This window comes from Pipistrellus kuhlii, unplaced genomic scaffold, assembly GCF_014108245.1.
Source record: "Pipistrellus kuhlii isolate mPipKuh1 unplaced genomic scaffold, mPipKuh1.p scaffold_m20_p_23, whole genome shotgun sequence".
Lineage (NCBI taxonomy): Eukaryota > Metazoa > Chordata > Mammalia > Chiroptera > Vespertilionidae > Pipistrellus > Pipistrellus kuhlii.
The window spans coordinates 5,683,958-5,706,695 of NW_023425522.1; the positions used below are offsets into that span (position 1 = coordinate 5,683,958).

General features: G+C 47.7%; 1 protein-coding gene across 4 annotated transcripts in view; it reads right to left on the bottom strand.

The window, feature by feature from the left end:
- Nucleotides 1–1,470: 1,470 nt before the first annotated feature.
- SHISA6 (shisa family member 6) overlaps nucleotides 1,471–22,738 on the bottom strand; it is a 292,296-nt gene continuing 271,028 nt past the window's right edge. For 2 of the 4 annotated variants that reach the window (XM_036452161.2, XM_045586524.1), the window contains 3 exons: nucleotides 13,039–13,095; nucleotides 9,130–9,282; nucleotides 1,471–7,534 (listed from right to left, as the gene is read on the bottom strand). In XM_036452161.2, coding sequence (XP_036308054.1) covers nucleotides 6,984–7,534; nucleotides 9,130–9,282; nucleotides 13,039–13,095 — 761 coding nt within the window. In that variant the 3' untranslated portion in view covers nucleotides 1,471–6,983. The remainder of the gene's footprint in view (nucleotides 7,535–9,129; nucleotides 9,283–13,038; nucleotides 13,096–22,738) is intronic. The other 2 variants (XM_036452163.2, XM_036452162.2) reach the window with 1 other exon arrangement.

Genomic DNA, 22,738 nt, shown 5'->3' on the forward strand with positions numbered 1-22,738 from the left:
TGTTTTCTTTTGTGTTTCCCTTCGATAATGAGTATAGATTAATGAAGCTTTTATATGCTTGTAGTGTGTGTGTGTGTATTTGCTATGAGTCATTATGGGTGAAAGCCACTATAGCATAGCAGCAATGCACTCTAATAATGATTGTTTAATGATTGTTAGTAAATAAATGATGTAGTGAGCAAAATGTGTTTCAGAATATCTGTGGTTATGTGTTATTATGCATTAGAAGAGTAAATAGGCTTATTACTTTGTCCTAGGTAAAGAATGCCTTTGGCAGGAGTAATAAAAGGATTTTTGAACATAAGTGCAACACACCCAAAGAGAAGGGTTTCAATCACCATGGAGCTGGGCTGTGGTAAGAGAGTCTAACTGGCTGTGGATACTAGGAGCCATGGAGGCACCACAGTTGGCCGAGGACATGTCCTGTTTGGCAGCACTGCTTGCTGAACCTGAACCCACCAGTGTCCAGGTGATGCTCAGAAACAGGACAACAGATGACCTTGGCAGCATCAGTGGACATGTGCCAAAAAAGATTATAAAAAAAAAAATGAGTCCAAAGAAAGAGAACCTGGAGCAAGGCTCCAAATCTAAATCAAGTTTCAAGGTGCAACTTGATTCGCTTTTTTAAATGGTATCGATATTTAACTACCTGTTCTCTAATCACTCATGGTAAGTACAAGAATTATATCTAAAACCAAACTGAGACCTACCGCCCAAGAATAATAGTGCTAGTGTAGATGAATATGAATACAGAGTTTTATTAAGGCCCAGTTTGCATGTCATACAATTTACTCATTGTAAGTATACACTTCCATGATTTTTACTAAATTTATACAGTGTGGCCATCATAAAATCCAACTTTAAACCGTTTCTATTACCCTAAAAGTGCCCTCATTTCCATTTGCAGTCAATCCCTGCTTCTGCCCATCTCCAATGATCTACATCCTTTCAGGATTTTTAATTCCATTTATTTATTGACTTAGTCTTTCCCCCCATTACCATTTATTCCCTCTACGTCCTCTTCCACATCCATCCCCCCACCTTGCCCCATAATCACCATACTGTTGTCTGTGTCTATGAGTTCTCTATCCTTTCTTTTTCCTTTCTTTTCCTTTTCTTTTCCTTTCCTTTTCCTTTCCTTTTCTTTTCCTTTACTTTTCCTTCCCTTTCCTTTTCCTTTCCTTTCCCTTTCCTTTCCTTTCCTTTTCCTTTCCTTTTCCTTTCCTTTTCCTTTCCTTTTCCTTCCTTTTCCTTCCTTTTCCTTTCCTTTCCTTTCCTTTCCTTTCCTTTCCTTTCCTTTCCTTTCCTTTCCTTTCCTTCCTTTCCTTTCCTTTCCTTTCCTTTCCTTTCCTTTCCTTTCCTTTCCTTTCCTTTCCTTCCTTTCTTTCTTCTTGCCTTGCCTGGCCTTTCTTTTCCTTTTCTTTGCCCTGCGTTTGTAAAATTAAGCACATGGATACTTACAGAGACAGGTTATGTTGAAACGGCTTTATTTTTTTAATCCATAAATATATGTTACTGACAAAAGTGGAAAAATCCTTGACTAAATCTTACTAAAGTGATATCTGTTTACAATACATATAGAATGTGCTTCGACAGGTAAGTAGAACGATGAGATTTGTACAGAGCAGCAGTGACGAGAGCAGTGCTCATCACGAAGCTTGCTGATGGGGGATGAAGAAACTGCAAGGTACAGACAGAAAAGTACTTCCATCAGTGCTACCATATATAATAAACACGGAATCCATAAATTGGGGTAATGCGTAAAAATGTTCATTAATCCCCCCTTAGGAAATTGTGTCCCCAAACTAAAAATATTACAGTAAGAATTGCTTTTTATTAGAGAATTTCAAGAATTCTTTACTACAAAATGTCTAGTTGAGTTACAGAACTAGAGGAATATTTGCCACTATGAAGCAAATGAAGGAGTCCTCCCATGGAGTGGCACTCGAGGGTCCCAGCAGAGTGGGCAGCAAAGTTGAGCAGGGTTCTCCCTCTCCCTCGGGAAGAAGGACATGAAAGGAACATGGTAACGTCATTTCTCTGACTGATGAACGTTGGCGCATTTGCTGATTTACAAGATGGATTTGATGATACTGACTTGTACTCTCAATCTTGCTTCACAAGCTTTCACTGGGAGGACAATAGTGTCCCGCTGAGGGGCTAGGAAGGTTCTAGGATGCCCAACTCCTAGCAGCCCAGAGGTGATGCTTCCCTTCCTCCAGCTGGATCGAAGCCCAGTGTCCAGACTCAGTCTTCAGGACCCAGGTTCTGGCGGGGGATAGAACATCCATTGCCACACAGAGCCTCCGCTGTGAATGCTCCTCTATGGTGTGGAATGCAGTTCCCACTGATCTCAAATGCAGACAACATGCCCTTGTAGGCCAACCTCTGGACCTTTCTCCTTTAGCCCATCCTCTCTCAGAAATCAGAACTCCCTCCCTCCAGCTTTAAGGACCACATCAAAGTGAAAATTTCAAATTCAGAATTTCCCAATGACACAGATACCATAGGTGACTTAGTAGGTGCGTCTATATGTGAAGACTTCCATGGCACACAGTGGGTAGCCTATTGAATGGGTAGGCCCTTACACCCTCAGATATGAGAGCATCCCTAGGTGGCCAAGACCCTGGGGCCCACCCAAGTTCTGGTGAGGAGTCTGGTGGCTGACTAGGGCATCTAAGGTTGTCACCGTGGGGCAGACTTAATGGGAACCATGCAGCTCAGTTGGAATGGGGAGGAAGGTGAAGAAAGGAGGTTAATGAAAGCCCTAACATGTAAGAGTTGGATGAAACTTCAGAGTTCATCTAGTTAAAGCCCCTCATTTTACAGGAAACTCAGGCACTGAGCAAAAATAGGACTATCCTCAGTCACATGGCAAGATGGAGACAAAGCCAGGGCAGAAGTGTATCCAAGAGACTTGGCCCCCAGCTTTTTCCTCCTGTAGTATGCTTCCTTCCGAAATCAAATATAGAGCTCAGGAAGACATATCTTTCATACTGACTCTGTCATTAAAATGCTGCATTTATAAAAAATAGCATCTGAACCCTGAAAAATACTTCATTAAAACAAGCTTCCTTGAAAATACTTCAGAGCAAGGTTTCCAGGTTTAGGGAAGATGATGGATGAATGTATTTGGAAGGTAAAATGTCAAACACTTCCCAAAGCCATGCCTTCTAGGGTCCAGGTCACCAGCAGCCCTTTCAGAACACCTGGGGTCAAGTCCACAGTTGCCTGTGGATGGAATTGGAGGATGGCTGGTGGCAGACAAGGTATCTCTTAAGAAATGGATTATTTGGTGGCAGGATATTTCTCCACACTTGGGGAGTCATGAGGCTATCCAGAATTTTGAGACAGAGGGAGATCTGTGACACACAGGCAGGGCAGGTGTGAGGTGGAACAGTGGCCAAGAGCCCTCAAGGACAAGAACTTTGGCCAGAGTAAGAACCTCTGGGCTAGGGCAGGCTGGGGCAAGGGCTTAGGGGAACAGGCCTACTTCAGGAGCCAGTGCTGACCTTTGAACCAAGATGCCTCCGACAGGGCAGCTTCTCTGGCTCCCCTCCAGAAGACCAGGGTAGGATCCCTTGGCTACATGCCCTGGGCATCACCTTCCAGGGGCAGGAGGGGAAGGATAAACCAATGAGACAAACAGAAGATCTGAGCATCTCATCCTTTCAATGTTTTCACTGAGAGTTGTGGGTGTTACAACTGGAGAGTATAGCAAGACAAAGGAAAAGAAATTTGAGATGAAGAAAGGTAAGTTAAGGAAGAGGGCAAGGCCAGGGAGATGAGAGGAGGAAAGACTGAATTGGCATAAAAAACTGAGCTTATGAAAGAGTTTCGTAGTGGGAGAGTGGAAAAAAGGAGAATTTTGAATGAAAAGATTTGGAACTTTCTAGAAGGCAAACCCATCACCCAAGAGACTGGGGAGCCAAGTGAGGGGTTTAACAGAATTCTTGGGAAAACCTCTGTGACTTAGGAACTCAGGGAGTCAAGAGTTAACTGGAGGAGCAAGACAGGGAAGGTGGGAGGGAATGGGGGATTGTGGGAGCTTTGCTGTCATTGAAGGCCAAGGAACTAGCAAGAACCTTCAGGGAAGAGGGAACCGGGCAGATATCAGTTCATTCCAATATCAGGACAATGGAGACTCGCACAAAGAACAAAGCAAGCAAAGGAACATTCTGGGCTCTGGGCTTCCTTTGCTGGGGGAGGGGGACTTTCATTGTGGGGCAGAAATCATGACATCCGGGTTCTAATCCCAGAACCCTTCCTTATTTTCTGCCTGAACTCATCTAGTAACGTGGCTTTGCTTGCTCTGCAAGCTTGGATGGGCCAACCGAATGAATAAGACACTTCTGTGTCCTAGTTAAGATGTCATCTTTATGGACTGAATTGGAGCAAGTCTGTGGACTCCTCTCTTTCTCTTCCCTCCCTTCCTTCCAGACCCCAGGCTGAAGCAGAAGAATCGGTGCTCAGATAGAATTTTCTGATCTGATCTGATCCCAGAGGTTTTACACTGGATAACGATAAGGCTGGGATGAGAGACATTTCGGAATCAATCTTTCAAACAACCCCTGAGACAGAAAGACAGGGCCTAGGAGAAATGTCATCCTGAGGGATGGGGAACGGGAGCCAAGATGCTTCTCATAGAATGAGAGAGATGAGATCGAGTTTCTGGTTTGTAGTGTATGTGTGTATAGACACGTGGGAAGGCCTTTCTCACCCACCCATATCCCTTCCCCTCTGCACCAATAGGCAGCCTTCCAGGGACTGGCCTGGGGCTGGGTTAGAGGGCAGTGGGTTTAGGGACCAGCTGTGAGAGACACTTCTTTGTTTCCATAAAGGGCCAACTGCTCTGCTTGGGGTGGTTTCCTCCAGCTTCATCCTCTTAACCTCCCCTCTAGAACAAACTCTCATAAACCCTGGGGCCAGCCCTGGGGAAGGTTTATGTGTTTGTAGGGGAGGAAAGCAGAGCTATCCCTGTCCTCACAGCCTCACAGGACACTACCCCCATGGGGGCGCTGAGGGCTGTGGTCACCACCCTGAGCCCTAATACCCTCATGATTATGTGATTATGGGAACCTTGGGAGGAGACAAGAGCTTTGGAATTCTTGAAATAAGTCAGAGGAATCAGTCAATTGATTTCCCTGTGGTTGTAGTCTGGGTTAGGACTAGAAAATCTCAGGGCTGACACTGGGGAGTTCTCCTGCCCCAGCCCCACCTCCCTTTTAAAGGGCCATATGTATTACATGCAGAACTGGGGGAATCTAGAATCCCAGTTCAAGGTCCTTGTTTCTGGAGTCTGACTGTAGTGAGTCACATTTTTAGCATCAGACCTTCCACCAGTACTTTGGAGCTGATCTCCCCAGCCCCAGCCCAGGTAGGTGCCCTGGCCCTGAGAATGGGGGAGCCCCTTCTCTCCCCATTGGCTCTGGTCTTGAGGGAGTGGATGCTGCTTAGCTCACTGTCCAGCCTCCAGGAGGCAGTCACATCCTGCCCTCCCCCATCTGGAGGCAAGGAAAGGGCTGGGCTAGGCTGGCAGGGACTGGCCCCCCAACAGAGCAGAGGGAGTCGATCTGCCTGGGGCCCATGTCCCCTTGCAGGGGAGAGACCAGGTGGCTGCCCAGTGAGCCCCAGACCAATCCCTGGAGTACCGTTATTTACATTTACAACTGAGCCTCAGTCCCTTTGACCCAGAGGAGGCACTGGTCTGAAGCAGCAGCAGCCAGGAGGGAAGGATGGAGCTGCAGGAGGTGAGGGGCTGGAAACAGGCAGAGAGCAAATTCCACATCAAGATGTGGTCGGGAAGTGGGCAGTGATGGGGACGGAGGAGTGGATGAGGTGCAAGGACCACCACACACGCCCTCCTTGACCTGGGGGGTGGCGTGGGGTGGGGGGAGGTGGAGGGGCAGGGCTGCCCCTCTTCAGAAGCCGCTGTCTCCATCCTGTCTGACCTGCGTGCTGGGAGACAGGCGGAGCCCTGGATGAGGGGAACAGCAGCCCCTGACACTTTGGGTGTCACAGTGGCCTCCCCACCTGCAGCTGTCTGGCCATGGCTGAAGCCTCCAGGGGGCAGTGTAGGGGAGGGGAAGGCAGGCCTGAGTGGTGGGTCATAGTTCAGACCTAGAGGCCTGGAAGAGGTGAGGAGATCATCGATAATCGGGGTTTCTAGGGAGGGTGTTCCAACACCTCATCGATACTCTCTTCTGAGGGGGCTGGAGCAAGGCCCAAGGGAATTCAGGGTAAAACATCTGGGGCTAGGGGAGGGGCAAAGTCTCCCAGAAGAGGGGGGCTCTGTGGGTGGGACAGGCTCCCCAACAGTGGGAGTGGGGAGGCAGCAGAAGGAAGAGAGCCCCTCCTCACCCCAGGGCTCCGGGGACGGGCAGGGTTCAGGGTGTGGCCTCGGGGGCTCAGCAAAGGGCCACTTGGTGGGGACCAGCGTCCAGCAGGCCGAGGAGATGGGTATTGTGCTTATGGACACAGCAGCTCCCTGGCTCCGGAGTGCACAGGCAGTTTTAGGCACTAGAAGATTCCGGATGATGCGGTTCTAGGTAAATGAATGAGACCGAGTATCCTAGTCGGTCAGCCACTGACCGCACCCGCTGGCCAGTTCATACCCAGGCAGCTTCTGCCCGGGTCAGGCCAGGGCCTCCCGGCTGACAGGCCTGCAGCTGAGCCCAAGAAGGGAGCAAGGACATGGAACTGGAAGGATTGCTGTTGGGGAGAGGGGGGAACTGGGCTTAGCCTGCTCTCTCGCCCCAGACTCTCCTGGGAGAGGGAGTGACTGCCCTAGAGCCCAGGTCTGTGCAGCCACCTGCTGTGCCGGGGAGTATGGCTTTCGGGTGAAGACAGCCCACCCCCACCCCCTGCAGAAAGAACAAGGGAAGGGAGCCCTGGGGGGCTAGAAAGTGCCGCCCCAGGCCCCTCCTGCACACCCAGCTCCACCAGTCGCCCGGCCTGTCCAGGGCCAGGCCTGTCCAGGGGGATCACACGGTCACTTCGGTCTTGCTGGCGCTGTAGCAGGTGTGATGGCCAGGGATGTAGTGCAGCTGCTCCACTGTGTTGTGCCTGCGTGTGGCGAAGGCCTGGCGCTTGGCCGCCGTCTGGCTCTGGCCCAGCGTAGCATAGGAGTTACTGGAGGCACTGGGATGGGAGTGCATCTTGGTCATGCGGTAGCGGTCCAGCATGGGCGTGGACACGAACACGTCCGTGTGCGAGATGGCCCTGGCCAAGGATTGCTCGGGGAAGGCCGTCCGCTCGGGGGACAGCAGCGGGTCCTGGGAGTGCAGGCGCTCGGTGGACAGCAGCTGCTCGTCCGACAGGATGCGGTCGTAGGGCATGCGGAACTCGTCGGGCAGGCGCCGCTCTGGGGACAGCACCCGGTCCTGCGACATGGCCCGGATAGGCCGACGTGGCCTCTCGCGGGGCAGGGGCTTCTGCTGGGACATCTGGATGACGTTGACTGGGAGGGTGCCCCGGGCCGCCAGGTCGGGCAGGTGCCGCCTCCTCATGTAATACTCGTCAGCCTCCTTGTCGGCTGCAGGACAGACAGACAGACAGACAGACAGAGAAGTCAGCTGGGGACGAGGTGACACCACGTGGCAGCAGCCAGGACTGGGCTAGGTTCCTGCAGCCCAGGCAGACGGAGGCTGGGCTTCTGAGAGTCCCGCAGGCTCTCATTCACGCTGGACTTGTTCTCCTGCGTCTGGGGCTGGCCCGAGGAGCTCATGGGCTCCTCGAGTCCCAGGGAGCTATGGCAGCATCGAGGACAAACCCTCTCCTCCAACTCCTGCTTGGTGCTGCTGCCACCTCACCCGTCCTGTAACAGAATGGCTCCTGGGGCTGCTGAAACTCCCGGGGACAGCCAGCAGCTTTCCCGTGGGGCTTGGAGCCTCTCTCCAAGGGGGCTGGGTTGCAGAGCCTGCTCCTGCTACAGTGAAGCTGAGCCAACCACCAGGCACTGTGAGAAAGCTACATTGGTAACTTAGGAATGGAGTAGCACTTTCTCTGGAGTAAGAGCTCATGCATAGGAAGCCAGCACGTGGGTATCCGGCCCCCACACACCACAGAATCAAGCTACATACCTCTTATGTGCACGCTCATCGAGCGAGAATAATTAGCACTTCTTTCAGGTGCTTCCCCTGGTCTCCATGCGGGAGGCCCTCCCAGACTCTCTGCCTGCTGAACCCTTGAACTTACCCAGGGTACCTATGCCTATTTTGTCCCAAATTTTAGGAATGGGGCTTCCTACAGACAGGCTTTTCAATCTCTGCAGAATATGGGAATGCTGACTGCTCCTCAGTTTTCCCAGAGGACAACCTCTGGCTAGGTCCTGCCTCCTGAGCCACATATCCTCCCAGCCTAGGCATGCATTGGGGTCCTTAGATCATTGAAGATCCCCACTGCTTGCCATGAAACTCACCATTCCACCTGATCTGGACTTATGTGCTGGCTGCTCTGATGGTAGATTAACCCATAGCTTCAAGCAAATGCTCAGTCCTTAGTTGGGGGGTCCTAAAAATGGACTTATGGGGATGCGGGGGCAGCAGTTCCAAGGGTGGGAAGATAGGAGGGAAGAGCTCTTCGCCATGCATCTTCTAGACACTGTAACATCTTAAACCAATCAGGCTGTTTCTTGTATCCCCATCAATCCCTGGAGCCTTCCAGACTCAAATGCAGAGCTGGGATTACTGGGTGAACTGGACTCAGCTGATCAAATGGGGTATGAATAGGAGAGTGGGCCATCTCAGGTTCTCAAGACAGTGTTGGCTGGATTAGGGAGGCAGTGGTTTGGGGGCCCAGTGAGGGGACTCAGAGAAAGCTCTGGTGTTGGCCGCCTCTACTCCCAAGATCTTGAGGGTGAGAAGGCCCATGGGTTGGAGGTGGTTCTCTCCTGCATGCCTTCTGGGGGAATGCGGACCTGAGGATTCCATGGCTCCTGTTCTATCTAAAGGGGAAATAGGCTCAGGCCTCAAAGTATGAAAACAAGGAGCTTGTCCATGGTCTTCTTCCATGCTACCCTCGCTCTTTGTTTTTGGGATTTCACACAAGTCCCTTGGGTGTAGGGCCAGAGAGTGAGACACAGGAGGATGTCATAGAGGCTTAGAGACAGACCTGGGACAACCCACTTACTTAGCCTCTTCAGGGAAGAGTACTTGCTGGGGTGGCTCTTCACTGCAGACTCGTAGGATGGGGGCAGATGGGCCAAGTTCTGGAAGGAGCGGGAAAAGGACAGGTCATAGGGCTCGGTGGCTGATGTCAGGATGTTGTTCATTCGTGGCTTCTCTGTAAAAGAAGGTAGGGGTGCATCGCATTAGTGAGGATGAAGGCTGGGGAAGGCAGGAGGGAAAGGGTCCAGGCTGTATTTTGTATCCCCATGTGCTAGGACACAGATGGTGCTGGTGACTCAGTTTCCCTCATGCTCAGTTCCGGCTGTCAACAAGCCTGAGTGCAGGTGCTGTTTTGTCTGCCATTGGCCATGATGGCAGTTTTCCTTCCCTTGAACGGCAAACTCTTTCTCCTAGTGCACCCCTGGGCTGTCTGATAAAGATGTGAGCCTGATGGAGCTGGGGTGGGGGGTACAGAGGCATGGTTGTAAAGTGATATGTTTGGGCATTAAAGTTCCGTCATTTCTCAAATAGTTTTAGGCCTATTAGTTCCCTGACTCAGAAAAATCTGCATTTGAAAGAGGGGGAATGACTGGGCTTGTCTACATACCCACAGAACTGGGTACAAGACCTGGTTCCACTGAGACCCCAACCCACACTGTCCATGATGCCGTTTCACCTCTCACATCGCCATTTCACCTCGGGCCTCTCCAAACCCTGGGCCTGATAAGTCACTGTGAGCTACAAAACCACTTGCTCTCCTTCCATTTTCTTCCCTTGAAGCCCCCTTAGCTATCTCTGAGCTGAGGGAGGAAATAAGGAAGTAAAAATGCTTAGCACATCATCCCTCCTTCCCTTGAGAGATAGACCTTTGAGATTCCAAAACCTGGAGAGAGAGCAGGGAATGTTGTTCAATGCAGGCATGGGTAAAAGAATTGGGGAAGGAACAGAAGAAAAGATGAAAGTGAGATAAGGTGAATAACGAATGAGATTAATGAGCTGAACTGGACTCTGGGGGGCAGAGTAGGATTAGCATAGGCATTGGGGCATTGGGATTGGGGAGATGCAGGTATGGGTGAGGGAGGGGACGTGATGGTGGACGACTGGAGATCTGGGAAAGGCAGACAAAAATATCTTGGTGCTTGACTGACTTGAGGCACAGCAAGAAGTCAACAGATATTCCTGGGAAACGGTGGTACCATTCCAGCAATGAGGCAGGTGAGTGGCTCTCGCATTATCCCTCCATAGTCTTTGCTTTGGAACACCAGAGGATGGGGCAGGCTCTAACTTTGGACAAATGTAACAGAGGATTGTGGTGCCCCATGCCTCTTGGCAAAGAGAGTGTTAAACCCTGGAAGACAGTAACTTTGTGAACCAGAGGACAAAGAGAAGCACTCCTGAGCTTAGTCCAAAGGCAGCTTCAATACTGGGCATCCCTGGCTTTCTATCCTGTCCTGTTACTGGTTCCCGCAACTCAGGGGTTGAAAACAGGGAAGCCTAGCCAATGAGCCACTGTTCACACCAGCACATATGCGAGGGGGTGGGGGATGCTCTGAGAGACCAGAACATGCTGTACAGAAAGAGCCTCCCTGGCATGGACGAGGATAGATGCCAGGACATGGAGTGGGCAGGAAGCTGAGGCCACTGCTTATGGAGCTGGGGAGAGCCACCTGCCCCTTAGCTCTGGTTTCTTCACTTTGGAGAAGAACGAACTTCCCTTTGCCTGTTGGCATTATCCTCCCACCAAGGGCATTGTTCAGCTCGCCCACTTCCAAGTGCATCCTTTCTGGCTGCTCTGATCTTGCTCTGTTCTCCAAAACAAGCCACTGAGTGCAGGCCAGGGCTTCCTTGCCTTTTGCCTCCACATGATTGCCCTTGCCCCTGCTTCTGCTTTCTCTCTGATGGCAATGCCCTTCCTTACTCTTTCTCCAGTCAGATTTCCCTTCACTCAAGACCCTTTGCTGACGATGTCACATTTGTTCAGCCCACAGTGATTTCTGGTCTTCAAAGACCCATGGCTCTTTTAGTCCATGCCATCCACTATATGTATACGGGATCTTTAATCATTTTGCTTGAGTGATCTTGATCTCCAAAGATTGTGGTCTCCTTGACAGCAGCGTTCTGACTTCCCAATTTTTCTGATGCCTTCATAGTGTTTGGCTCAAGATAATGACCCAATTAATGCTTTTTGGCCAATCAAGTGGACACAGGTCTCCTCCTTTCTTAATAGTTGCTCTGTCAGCTCCTGGGAAAAGCATCAGAGACAGAGCAAACTCTGCCTCCACCAGGTTGTGAGCTGCTCAAGGGCAGGGACCAGGTCTCATTAACCTCCTCTCCCAACACCAGGCAGAAAAGGGAAGGAGGAGGAGGGGAAAGAAAAAAAAATATATTTCTCCTGTTGTAATTAGGAGGCTGTACTTGTGTTGGCTCCTTCTGGGGAAAACCAGCGCAAGGCTGTTCTTGCAGAATGTCACTGAGATGTGAGGCATTCTTCGCTCGCCCTTTCTGGCTTCTCTTCCTGCTGCTGCCTCATCACCATGGGCATCCCCCGGGCTCTGTGCTTCTGCCTTCTGCTTTCCTCTCTCAGCCTTCTGGCACAGACTGCTCCCACTCCCAGGGCTTCTGTTACTGCTTCCAAACTGTAACTTACATCTTCAGCTGTGACCTCCCTCCAGACTGCATGTACGCATTTCTAACTGCTTTTGAGTGATTTTTTTTTGAAAAATCTTATGATCATATCTAGCTCTTAGTGTCCTGATCCGAACTCACCATCCTAGCTCCACCTCCTGTACACACGTGTTGCTTTCCTTATTCCTTAGATTATATTAATAAGGCCCCCATTCTTCTAATTAATCATAGCTCACTCATAATGGACTCCTCGCAGCCATATTGGTTAGTAATTAAATTTTCCCAATTCTTCCTCCAAAATGTCTCTATTACCACTGCCAGCATCACCAAGCCTAGAAATGGTGATGAATGAGAAGTGATATCAACTTTTAACTGACTTCTTCAATTTCTCCCAGTTCTAATTTTTTTAGAGTCCCCACAACCTAAAACATCTTATTAAACTATTGCTCTCATCACCACATATTTATACTAGGAGCCTTGCACTGGGGGAGAGGGGGAGATGAAAATAGTTCACCCTGTCATCCTAACTGTAATACTCCTCCTTCTCAATGCCGAACACTCAGATGTGAGAGAGGTGGGTCTCTCCGCCAGGTAAGCTGCAGAATGTATCCTTTTGAGTTTCTCTCTCATGAAAATTCACTGGCGCTTTCACATTCTTTCAAGCAAAGAGAGAAGAATGACTGATAGTTCACCATTTACATGGCTGTCTTATGTTCCATCAAGTTCTGAGCAGGTACCGCAAAGAGTTTTGCTCTGCAGCTCTAAACGTGAAGTTGTGAATTGGTGGCAAGATGCTGGAAACTAAGGGGGATGTGTGGTTTGCTACCCTTTCGCTCTCTGCTGATACTCCTGTGCTCCCCAACTCTCAGCTTCTTCCCCTGCCGAGAGGCTGAACCCAGTTGGGTTTTGAGGTTCATCAAATCTTGACTAGTTTGGAAGGATCCATACAGTTTAACGAGTCTCATGTCATCTTATATTGGTACCATATGTAGCCTTGAGCAAAAGAGCATGCTCACTCCTTGCTGTGGATATATGGAGTTGATGACTGCAAGCTAAAATGGGTTCAGAAAGGGTATCACTTTTTCTCCTTCATGATGGAAGACCACTCCGATATCAGAGACAGAACACTAAGGGAACAATGATCTAAAAGTGAGAGTGAGGCCCTGAGGCCCTGGAGGAAGGTGGGCACCTGACTCCTGACACCTCCTTAGCTTCAATGAGTCAGGGATTGAATGTCTGATGCCTTGGTGGGATGGAGCCACTTGGAATGAGGATGGAATGCAGAGGACTCTCTGTCATCTCTCACCATGTGCAGGGGTCTGGGTAGCACTGCTTAAAATCGGATGGTTATACTGATGATCACCTGAAAATCACAGAAAAGAACATTTTAAAGACGAGTTCAGGCATTCCATTGTCTCTCTAACACAGCGGCTCTTCCCTTGGCCTCCGATGTGCTCCTTGGAGTCAAATGAAGCACTTTGTAAAGGTGCCGGACTTTGGAAGTCATAGAAACGCGAAGAGCAGGGGTCAGTGTATTAGGCTCAAAGGAACTTCCTCTGCTGTTCCTGTCTCTCTCCTTCTGCATCAGGGCTTCCTCTGTCACCATGGTGACCCACCCACATCTGTGGATCTGGCTGACCAGCAGTAGAGGCTTTGCTGGGGAGAGTGCGGGTGGGGAGACTACACAGTAGAGAACTGGGCTGGGGGAGTAGATCCTTCTTTGAGGAGGGGGTTGTTAGGGTGTGGTTAGCCAGGAAGATGCTCTCATTTAAGGTGCTTACACCTCATGAGGCTGCGGTTTGTCCCAAGTCTTTTTGTTGTTATTAATCAAATGAGGACTGCTGTTTTTTTGTTTTATTTTTAGAGAGAGAGAGTAGAGGGAAGGTAAAGAAGGGGGAGAGAGGGAGAGAGAGAGCAACTTCTATGTGAGAGAGACACATTGATTGGTTGCCTCTCCACAAGTACCCCAACCTGGGCTGGGGGTCGAACCTGCAACCCAGGTATGTGCTTTTGACAGGAATCAAACCTGACCCTTCAGTGATGCTCTAACCTCTGAGCTGCACCAGCCAGGGTCATCCCAAATCTTCATACACAGGTGTCTGGGTGCATCATGAGATATGGCAAGGTGACATGAAGTGTCCACTGTCTGGCATTGGTAGTCCTGGGGCCTAGATTGTGTCATTCCTATAAATGACACAGCCTGATATTAAAAAAAAAAACAAAAAAACACATTTATTTTGTCCTGGCAGGTGTGGCTCAGTTGATTGGAGCATTGTCCTGTATACCAAAAGGTCACAGGTTAAATTCCCATTCAGGGCACATACTTAGGTTGTGGATTTGGTCTGGAAGGCAAAGAATTTATGTATCTCCTCTTCTCTCTCTCTCTCTCTCTCTCTCTCTCTCTCTCTCTCTCTCTCTCTCTCTCTCTCCTCTCCCTCTCTCTAAAATCAATAAGCTTATCCCTGGGTGAGAATTCAAAAAGAAATAATAATAAAATAAAAAACATTTATTTCATTTATTTTCATTAATAATGCAAAATCCACGTGGACTAAACAAGCCACCAAATGACTAGAGGTCCAGTTGCCAAAACACAGAGTTCAAGAGCTTTTAAAACTGAGTGAAGATTTGGCTTATCACTGAAGCACACATTGACATTGTAGTATTGCTTGGATTCAACGTTGCATTTTTATTTTCCAAAGGCACATTCATCTAATTTCAGTGAAAGCCAGGGGGAGAAGAAGCATGAGGTCTTTGCTTTCATTTATCTAAACCATGGATCACAGCTCGGCCATTATCTTAGGGCTGCATCTGTGTATGCCTCTTGATGGCTTATTATTGAAACCATCTTTTTTGCCCTTGGCATTGCATCCTCTGGGCTCCTCATTCTCCAGCTCCATCACTGGGTCCCTTTTCCTCTTTGCCTCTCTATGGGTCCATGCTCCCCGGGCTCAGGTGTCTTCATGAAGAATGGGGCTCTACCTTCTCAACACTACTCCTCCAGCTGGAGGTCCATCTGCTCTGTGAGGTTAGAGTTTAAGCTGCTTATGGACAGTGCATTGAAGTTGATGCCCTGAGCCTGAACTACTAAAACCCAAAGTGAGATCATCTTCCCCCCCCCCCCCCCCCCCCGCAATGTTCAATCATCTGTCTATCTATAGTGCTAATGTGCCCTGGGCTTGTACTGTGAAACTTCAGTTGTCATTCACCATTTCTCTCCCTTCATCCTCCACTGCCAACGAATCCCCCAATCCTGTCCTTATGGCCATCTCCTACATCCAGGCCCACAATGCATCTTTCTGTTCAGCTTTCACTTAGCTCTAATCTCTGGCCATTTCTAAGACAAATCATCTTGTGTACTCCTCCCAGACAAAATTTTCCATACCAATAAAACCATTACATCACCCCACTGGTTCAGAACACTCTTGAAATAGCCATGGACACTATCCAATGGGGTGTGCATTTGGGAACGAAGCCAGAGCTTCTCACATGAAGATATTCTCCTTTCCTAAGACGGAATATTAAGTATATCCAGGGAAAAACATTTGCCAAAGGTTAAATCAATTCCGTTCTACTGCATCTGGATTTAAGCAAGGACAGAGAATCCAGGAAGGGAGAAAAAGGGTAGGTATTTTCTGCCTATCCTCCCGAGGCAAGGAGAAAGCCAGTTACATTGTCCTTTTGTTGCTCTTGTTTGTTTGTAAGCAATATATAATAGCAGCATCAAAGAGGCCCCTGCAAGAAATGAGAAAACCCAGGTGGAATGGTGGAATGCCAGTGAGAGAGAAACACTTCTCACATTCCATTAATAGTCAAAGCTGCCACAGTGACATTTCATTGTATTTTCTTTTCTTTTCTTTCCCCTGTAAGTCACTATATGTATGTTTGTTCTCTCTCTCCCCTTCTTTCTCCTGTCTCTCTCAATATTGCTGTGAATAACCAGTAGCACTTTTCTTTTAGGGAAGAGTGAGAATTAGATTATAGCTCTTAAAATGTAGAAAAATATGGTGATTTGATCTTCACACTTGTGCAAAGTAGCAAACATGTGAGGTTTTTCATTGCAGCATGTTTGTAGCATCAAAAGGAGGAAACAACCTAAATGTTTATACACATACTAGAGGCCCAATGCACAAAATTTGTGCACGGGGTCCATAAGCCCATCCTGCACCCTCTCCAATCTGGGAGCCCTGAAGGCTTAGGCCCACTCTCCATGGTTCTATGCTCCCTGTGGGGCCTAGCCACCATATGCCTGCTGCCTAGGGCCTCTCCACAGCTGCTACCCAGAGGCCCTCCGTGGCCGGGGAAGAACACTTGCCTTGTTACCACAGTGACAAGCAAGCATTCTGCCAGGCTGCTCATACTGCCTGCTCTCAGCAGCCACCGCCCCAGGACTGGGGGACTCTGGTGGGGCTGAGGACACTGGGCTCTGCCATCTTGTTGCTATGGGCGCTGCCATCTTTGTGATGGATTACTGGTTATTTTGCACGTTACCCTTTTATTAGATAGGATGTACACACACAGATAAATATGTATAGTCTCCACATATGTATGAATGCTACATATACTATTTTTAACCCATTGCCTTTATACTTAATGGACAGCATATCTTGAATATACTTTCATGTTTTGAAATATTCTTTAAGGTATTTTATGTGGTTTTAGACTAGTCCTTTCTGTTGAACAGTCTATTGTATATTTCTATATATGTAAGTGTATTATGTTTACATAATATATAGACTTAAGAATTCCCCTCTTACTGTGTATTTAGGTTGCTTAAAAGTTTAATAATGGTACACTAGATAGCCTTGAACACATATCTTTGGCCATGTCCCATTTTCTTAAATGAATAACTAAAAGCAGCATTTCTAGGTGAACACGTTGCCAGTTGCCTGGCAATGTGATGAAGTGGACTGATAGGTTTCCTCCTGTTGAACCACTCATCGGTTCCTGGGCAATACCTTACCAGGTGTACCAGTTAATAATGTGGATTTTTTCCAATAGATGGAGTAAAACATAAATTGATATACATATATGATTTGATATGTATACTATTTTGTTGTATTGACAGCAAGTTTCAAAACTTCATATGTCAAATTTTCTGAAAGTGTTAACATCACAGATATTTTTACACTTAAAAATGTCTAATTTCGTGGCAAAAAAAAAAGAGCATTTGTGGGAAGTTTTAATTCATTACTTTATTTTGAAGAAAAAGTTATTGTATACTTTGGGTAGCTTATGGCGAACATGCTCCATCTCAAGATACTTGTAAACACTGGTTTAAACACTTTCAAAGTGATGATTTTGAAGTGAAAGACAAAGAATGTCTAGGTCAACTGAAATACTTGATTTTGGTGTCTTATTCTTTCATTACAACACTAGATACTATATGTATATATGTAATTCCTATACATTCAGAAAATTTGTGTTTTTGTGCTAACATATAGGCTTTTTATATCAAGTATAGAAGTCTGGTGCATGAAAATTCATGCACTAGGAGGGGTTTCCTGCCCCCTCTCACAGTCTGGGAGCCCTCAGGGGTGGGAGGTAACTTGGCAATCAGGGGAAAGCATCACCCCTATCACACTTCTGCTGCTCCCACTGTTGGCAGTGTAAGCCTTGGCCAGGCCTGGGCAGGTGGGCAAATGCCATCTGAGGCTTGCCTGTACCTTGAGCAAGGCCTGGTCAACATGGGGGCTGAGGAGACTCGGGGACTCCAGAGACAGGCATGCAAAGTGGTCAGACCTGCCTCGGGGTGGGCCCAGCTGTGCCGTGTGCCTGCCACTCTGAGTGCCACCATCTTGTGGCTGTGGGTGCTGCCATCTTTGAGGGCACAGCATTCAATTAGCATATTCCCTCCTTATTGGCTATGGGCATGCCATTTTTGTAAGGGTGTGATGGTCAATTAGCACGTTCTTTCTTTATTAGATAGGATAATGATCTTGTAAAGTCAAATATATATTGTTCCACCTTTCTATATGCTTTGAAACTATTAATATCCTATATAATAAAGAGGTAATATGCAAATTGACCATCATGCCCTCATAAGATGGCCTCCCCTATATGGTCACAAATGGCCACCACAAGATGGCTGGCAGGAGAGGGCAATTGGGGGAGACCAGGCCTGCAGGGGAGTGGTTAGGGGTTACCAGGTTGGCAGGGGAGGACAGTTAGGGGTGACCAGACCAGCAGGGGAGGGAAATTTGGGGAGATCAGGCCTGCAGGGGAGGGCAGTAGGTGGGGGGGACCAGGCCTGCAGGGGAGGGAAGTTGGGGGTGGGGTGGACCAGGCTGGCAGGGGAGGGCAGTTAGAGGCAACTGGGCTGGCAGGGGATGACAATTGAGGGTGATTTGGCTGGCAGGGAAGGGCAGTTGGGGATATATGGGCCAGCAAGGGAGCAGTTAGGCATTGATTAGGCTGGCAGGGGAATGGTTAGGGGGTGATCAGGCTGGCAGGCAGAAGTGGTTAGGGGCAATGGTTAGGGGCAATCAGGCAGGCAGGCAGGCAGTTGGGAGCCAGTAGTCCTGAATTTGTGAGAGGGATCTCAGATTGAAGAGGGTGCAGGCTGGGCTGAGGGACACACATTCCCCAGTGCATGAATTTCATGCACCAGGCCTGTAGTAGCATATGAAATACTTATTCTTTGGAAGTCTGAAGGAATCCTATATAATAAAAGGCTAATATATAAATTGACTGAATGGTAGAATGACCAGTCACTATGATGTACACTGACCACAAGGGCATATGCTCAATGCAGGAGCTGCCCCCTGGTGGTGAATGCCCTCCAACAGGGGGAGTGTTGCTCATCCACAAGCCAGTCTGGTGGCTGGCGAGTGCAGTGGTGTTGGCGGGAGCCTCTCCCACCTCTGCAGCAGCCCACTTCACGAGGACTCCTGGGCTGCTAAAGGGTGCAGGCCAGGCTGAGGGGACCACCCACCCAATGCACCAATGTCATGCACCGGGCCTCTAGTGAAAAATAAGAATGCCTGTTGTCTTTGGGAAGTCCTATTAGCATTTTGTAGGGTTGGCTTGCTATTTTTTTTGACTGCACAACTACTTTTGAGATAGATATTACCATTCAGTTAGGGACACTGAGGCTTGGAGAGGTGCAATAATTTTCCCAACAGGTGATGCTGGGGTGCGAACCCATGCAGACTGGTGCCGGAGCCCACAGCCCTAACCAACATGCATACTGCCTCACATGCTTGGCAACTTTTCCTCACATATCAATTCATTCACATTTTTTGCTTATAAATTAAATGTATAATTTCCGTTTTTCTTAAATAAATCCATTGGACCTTTTAAACTTTATTAGCTTAAGACTGTAGCATTCCCTCAATAAACTATGCATGTGAAATTATACCCGTTTTTCTTATTCTTAATTTTTTTTGTGTTAATGTTTTGTTGATTAGCAATTTATTTGTATTACTAGAGACCCAATGCACAAAATTCATGTAAGGGGCTTGGCCCTTGCAGCCCCAGCTGCCTCGTGCCCTGTGGCCCCACCTACTGGTCATTCTGGAAGATTGTTCTGGAAGGTTGTTCTGCCCTCTGGTCTAATTAGCATATTAGCTCTTTATTATATAGGATTATTCTTTTTCAAATAAATACCTCTTATACATGTCAGGTGGATTTTTCCCCCCTTTTTGTCTTCAGATCCTCACTTTGTGCTTTTGAACTTGCTCATTCCTGCCTCCTAATTTTCTTTGGTTCGTTATTGTTTCCTAATTCCTGGCCCTGAATCTGTAGTCCATTTGTGGAGTTCTTTTCTGATAATATAAGGCCTTTAGCTGAAACCTGTGTCTGGCCCTATCCCCTGAGCATCGATACAGAATGTTCTGCTTGTTGCTGTTCCTGAATGAGCTGTAATTGTAGCCTTGCTTTTCTCTCTGACCCAGAGTTCTTGAATAGAGTGTTGTTAAATTTCAAAGTGTTTGGATTTGCTGGTTTGAACTTTTGCCATTCATTTTCTGTTTTATTGCCGTGTGGTCAGAAAACAGAACCTGTTCAATTTCTGCTTTTTGGAACTTATTGAGATTTCCTTTGTGGGCTAATATATGATCTATTTTTGTACATGTTTCCTGAGTACTTAGAGAAAAGGTGTATTTTCTTTCTGTAGAGTACAAAGATGACATATATTTATTAAATCAGACACATGAAATACATTATGCAGTTCCTCTCTATCCTAATTCATTCTTCGCCTACTTAATCTGTCAGAGGTGAAGGGAGGTGTGCTCAGGTCTCCCGCCACCGCTGCATACCTGTCGCTTCCTCTTCACACTTGGTGTAGAGTTGGTTTATGTATTTCATAGCTGCTTCACTCCACACAAAAAGGCTCATGATGCTGTGTCTTCTTTGGGGCTTGTACCCTTCATCCACATGAAGCAACCCTTTCTGTCCTATTTAATGCCCATCCTCTCAATTTGGTATTTATCTTACTAACCACCACCCCCCCCCCTTCTCTTTGTTTGCATTTGCCTGATAAACTTTGCCTATCCTTTTACATCTAACCTTTCTGTGGCATTTGTTTTATGGGTGTAGCCTTTGCAGTGTTTACAGGAAATTGACCTGAGTACTCTGGCGCTTTCGGGGTTGCTCTGATGTTAAAAGTGAATCCTTCTGCTCAGAGAACTGCTCTCTCTGTGTGTGTGTGTGTGTCTCTCTCTCTTAAATATACTTTATTGTTTGTTGTTGTTTTTTTTTACAGAAAGGAAAAGAGAGGAATAGAAAATTAGAAACATCGATGAGAGAGAATCATCAATCAGCTGCCTCCTGTACACCCCCTACTGGGGATGTGCCCACAACCAAGGTACATGCCCTTGACTGGAATCAAACCCGGGGACCTTTTAGTCCACAGGCCGACACTCTATCCACTGAGCCAAACCAGTTTCGGCATTGCCCTCTCTTTTATCATGGCGTCCCCATCTCCCTGTCACTGCTGTATATGACTGGACGCTGTTCTCTCCACACAGCCCAAACTCTATCAGGGGTCCTCAAACTTTTTAAAGTGGGGGCCAGATCACGGTCCCTCAGAGAGCTGGAGGGCCGGACTATATGAACTACTAATTCCTACTGTAACACCTCGGCTGCGCTCACTGCCCAAAAAACCTGGCGGGCCGGATCAGACTCCTCTGCGGGCCGCATGTGGCCCACGGGCCGTAGTTTGAAGACGCCTGCCTAGGTCATGGTTGATGCGGCCAGATGTGGCTACCTGGGCCAATTAGAGCTCCTTCTCCAGGAATTAGGAATCATTTTATGTGCTTTTGAACTTGCTCATTCCTGCCTCCTAATTTTGTTTGTTTGAAATGGGGTTTCTCTGCATGCCTAGACCTATGTTCCCTAGCTAACTTGGGGCTGTCTTACAGATTTGGAAGAGAGAAAGTAGGTCTTTGGAGATTGGCACATTATATTTCATAATAACAAACACAGTTATATCTCTGATCCCACGTGCCCTCCCGGAACTCTGCCATCCCCGCACCTGACAGGGAGTGTTCTCCCTCCTTTAAATTGAAGGCCCAGTGACTGTGGTGAGCAGAGTGCCCAGAAGTCACACTGCATGACTGCCACGCTTAAGTTGCAAAAGGTGATGGGCTGTCACCTGGCGCTCTCTTGGCACACTCCGCCTTGGATCCCTGCCACCTGGCTGTAAGGCCCTCCAGGCCACGTGCAAAGCTGCATGTGAGAGCTGGCAGCTCCAGCTGACGTCTCCATCAACAACTGACAGCAACTGGCAGGCGTGAGTGAGCAAGGACTCAGAGGACTCCAGCCCCCCCGCCTTCTGGCTGCCCAAACAATGGAAACCAGTGGAGCAGAGAGGAGCCAAGCCCACTGAGCCCTACCCAAACGCAGACAGAAAGCAAAATAAATGTTGCCTTTACTGCATTGCTTTCTAAAATTAAAATTTTTATTCTGAGGTAGTTGTAGATTAACATGTATCTATAGGAAAAGAACACAGATACCTTGTGTACTCTTCAGCCAGTTTTCCCAGTGGTAAGCAGCATTTTGCAAAATCAGAATATGGACTTTGAGGGAGTCAAGGGTTGGAACATTTCCATGTGAGGAGGATTCTTCCTGTTGCCTGTTTATAGCCACACCCACTTCCTTTCTGCATCACCCCTCATTAACCCCTGGCAACCAGCCTGTCATCTCTATGATTTTGTTGTTTCAAGAATGTTACATCGATGGAAGGACACACTATATAATCTTTAGGGTTGCATGGAGACTTATTGACCATGGTACTCTGGACTTCATCCAGGTTGTTGTATGCATCAATAGTTTGCTCCTTTTTTTGCCAAGCAGTCAATACTCCATGATACGAATGCACCACTGTTTGTTTAAATAACTGTCTGCTGAAGAACATTTGGGTTGTTTACAGTTTTGCAGTGTTAGGAGTAGAGCTGCTATAAACATTCACATGCAGGTGATGTCAACACAAGTCTTCATTTGTCTACAATAAATGCCTGGGAGCGCAATTGCTGAGTTCTATGGTAGTTCCATGTTTAATTTTTTAAAGAATGTGCCGAACTTTTCCAGAGTGGCTGTACCACTTTACATTCTCACCAGCAATGAATGGATGGCCCATTTTCTCCAGATCCTTGCCAGCATTTGGTGTTGCCACTATTTTTTTATTTACCTTAGCCAGTTTTAGTCATGATAGTTATGTAGTGATATTTCATTGTAGCTTGTTTCATATATAATTGATTTCAGAGATGAAGGGAGAGGGAGAGAGAGATAAAACATCAATGTTGAGAGAGAATCATCAATAAGCTGCCTCCTACACACCTCATACTAGGATCAAGTCTGCAACCCTGGCATGTTCCCTGACTGGAAATCAAATTTCCTGGTTCATAGGTCAACACTCAACCACTGAGCTACACCGGCTGAGCTCATTGTAGCTTTACTTTGCATTTCCCTAATGGCTAATGATGCTAAACATCTTCTCATGTGCTCATTATTTTTTATCTTAAATATTCTTCAGTGCACTGTCTCTTGATTACTTTTGCCCACTTTCT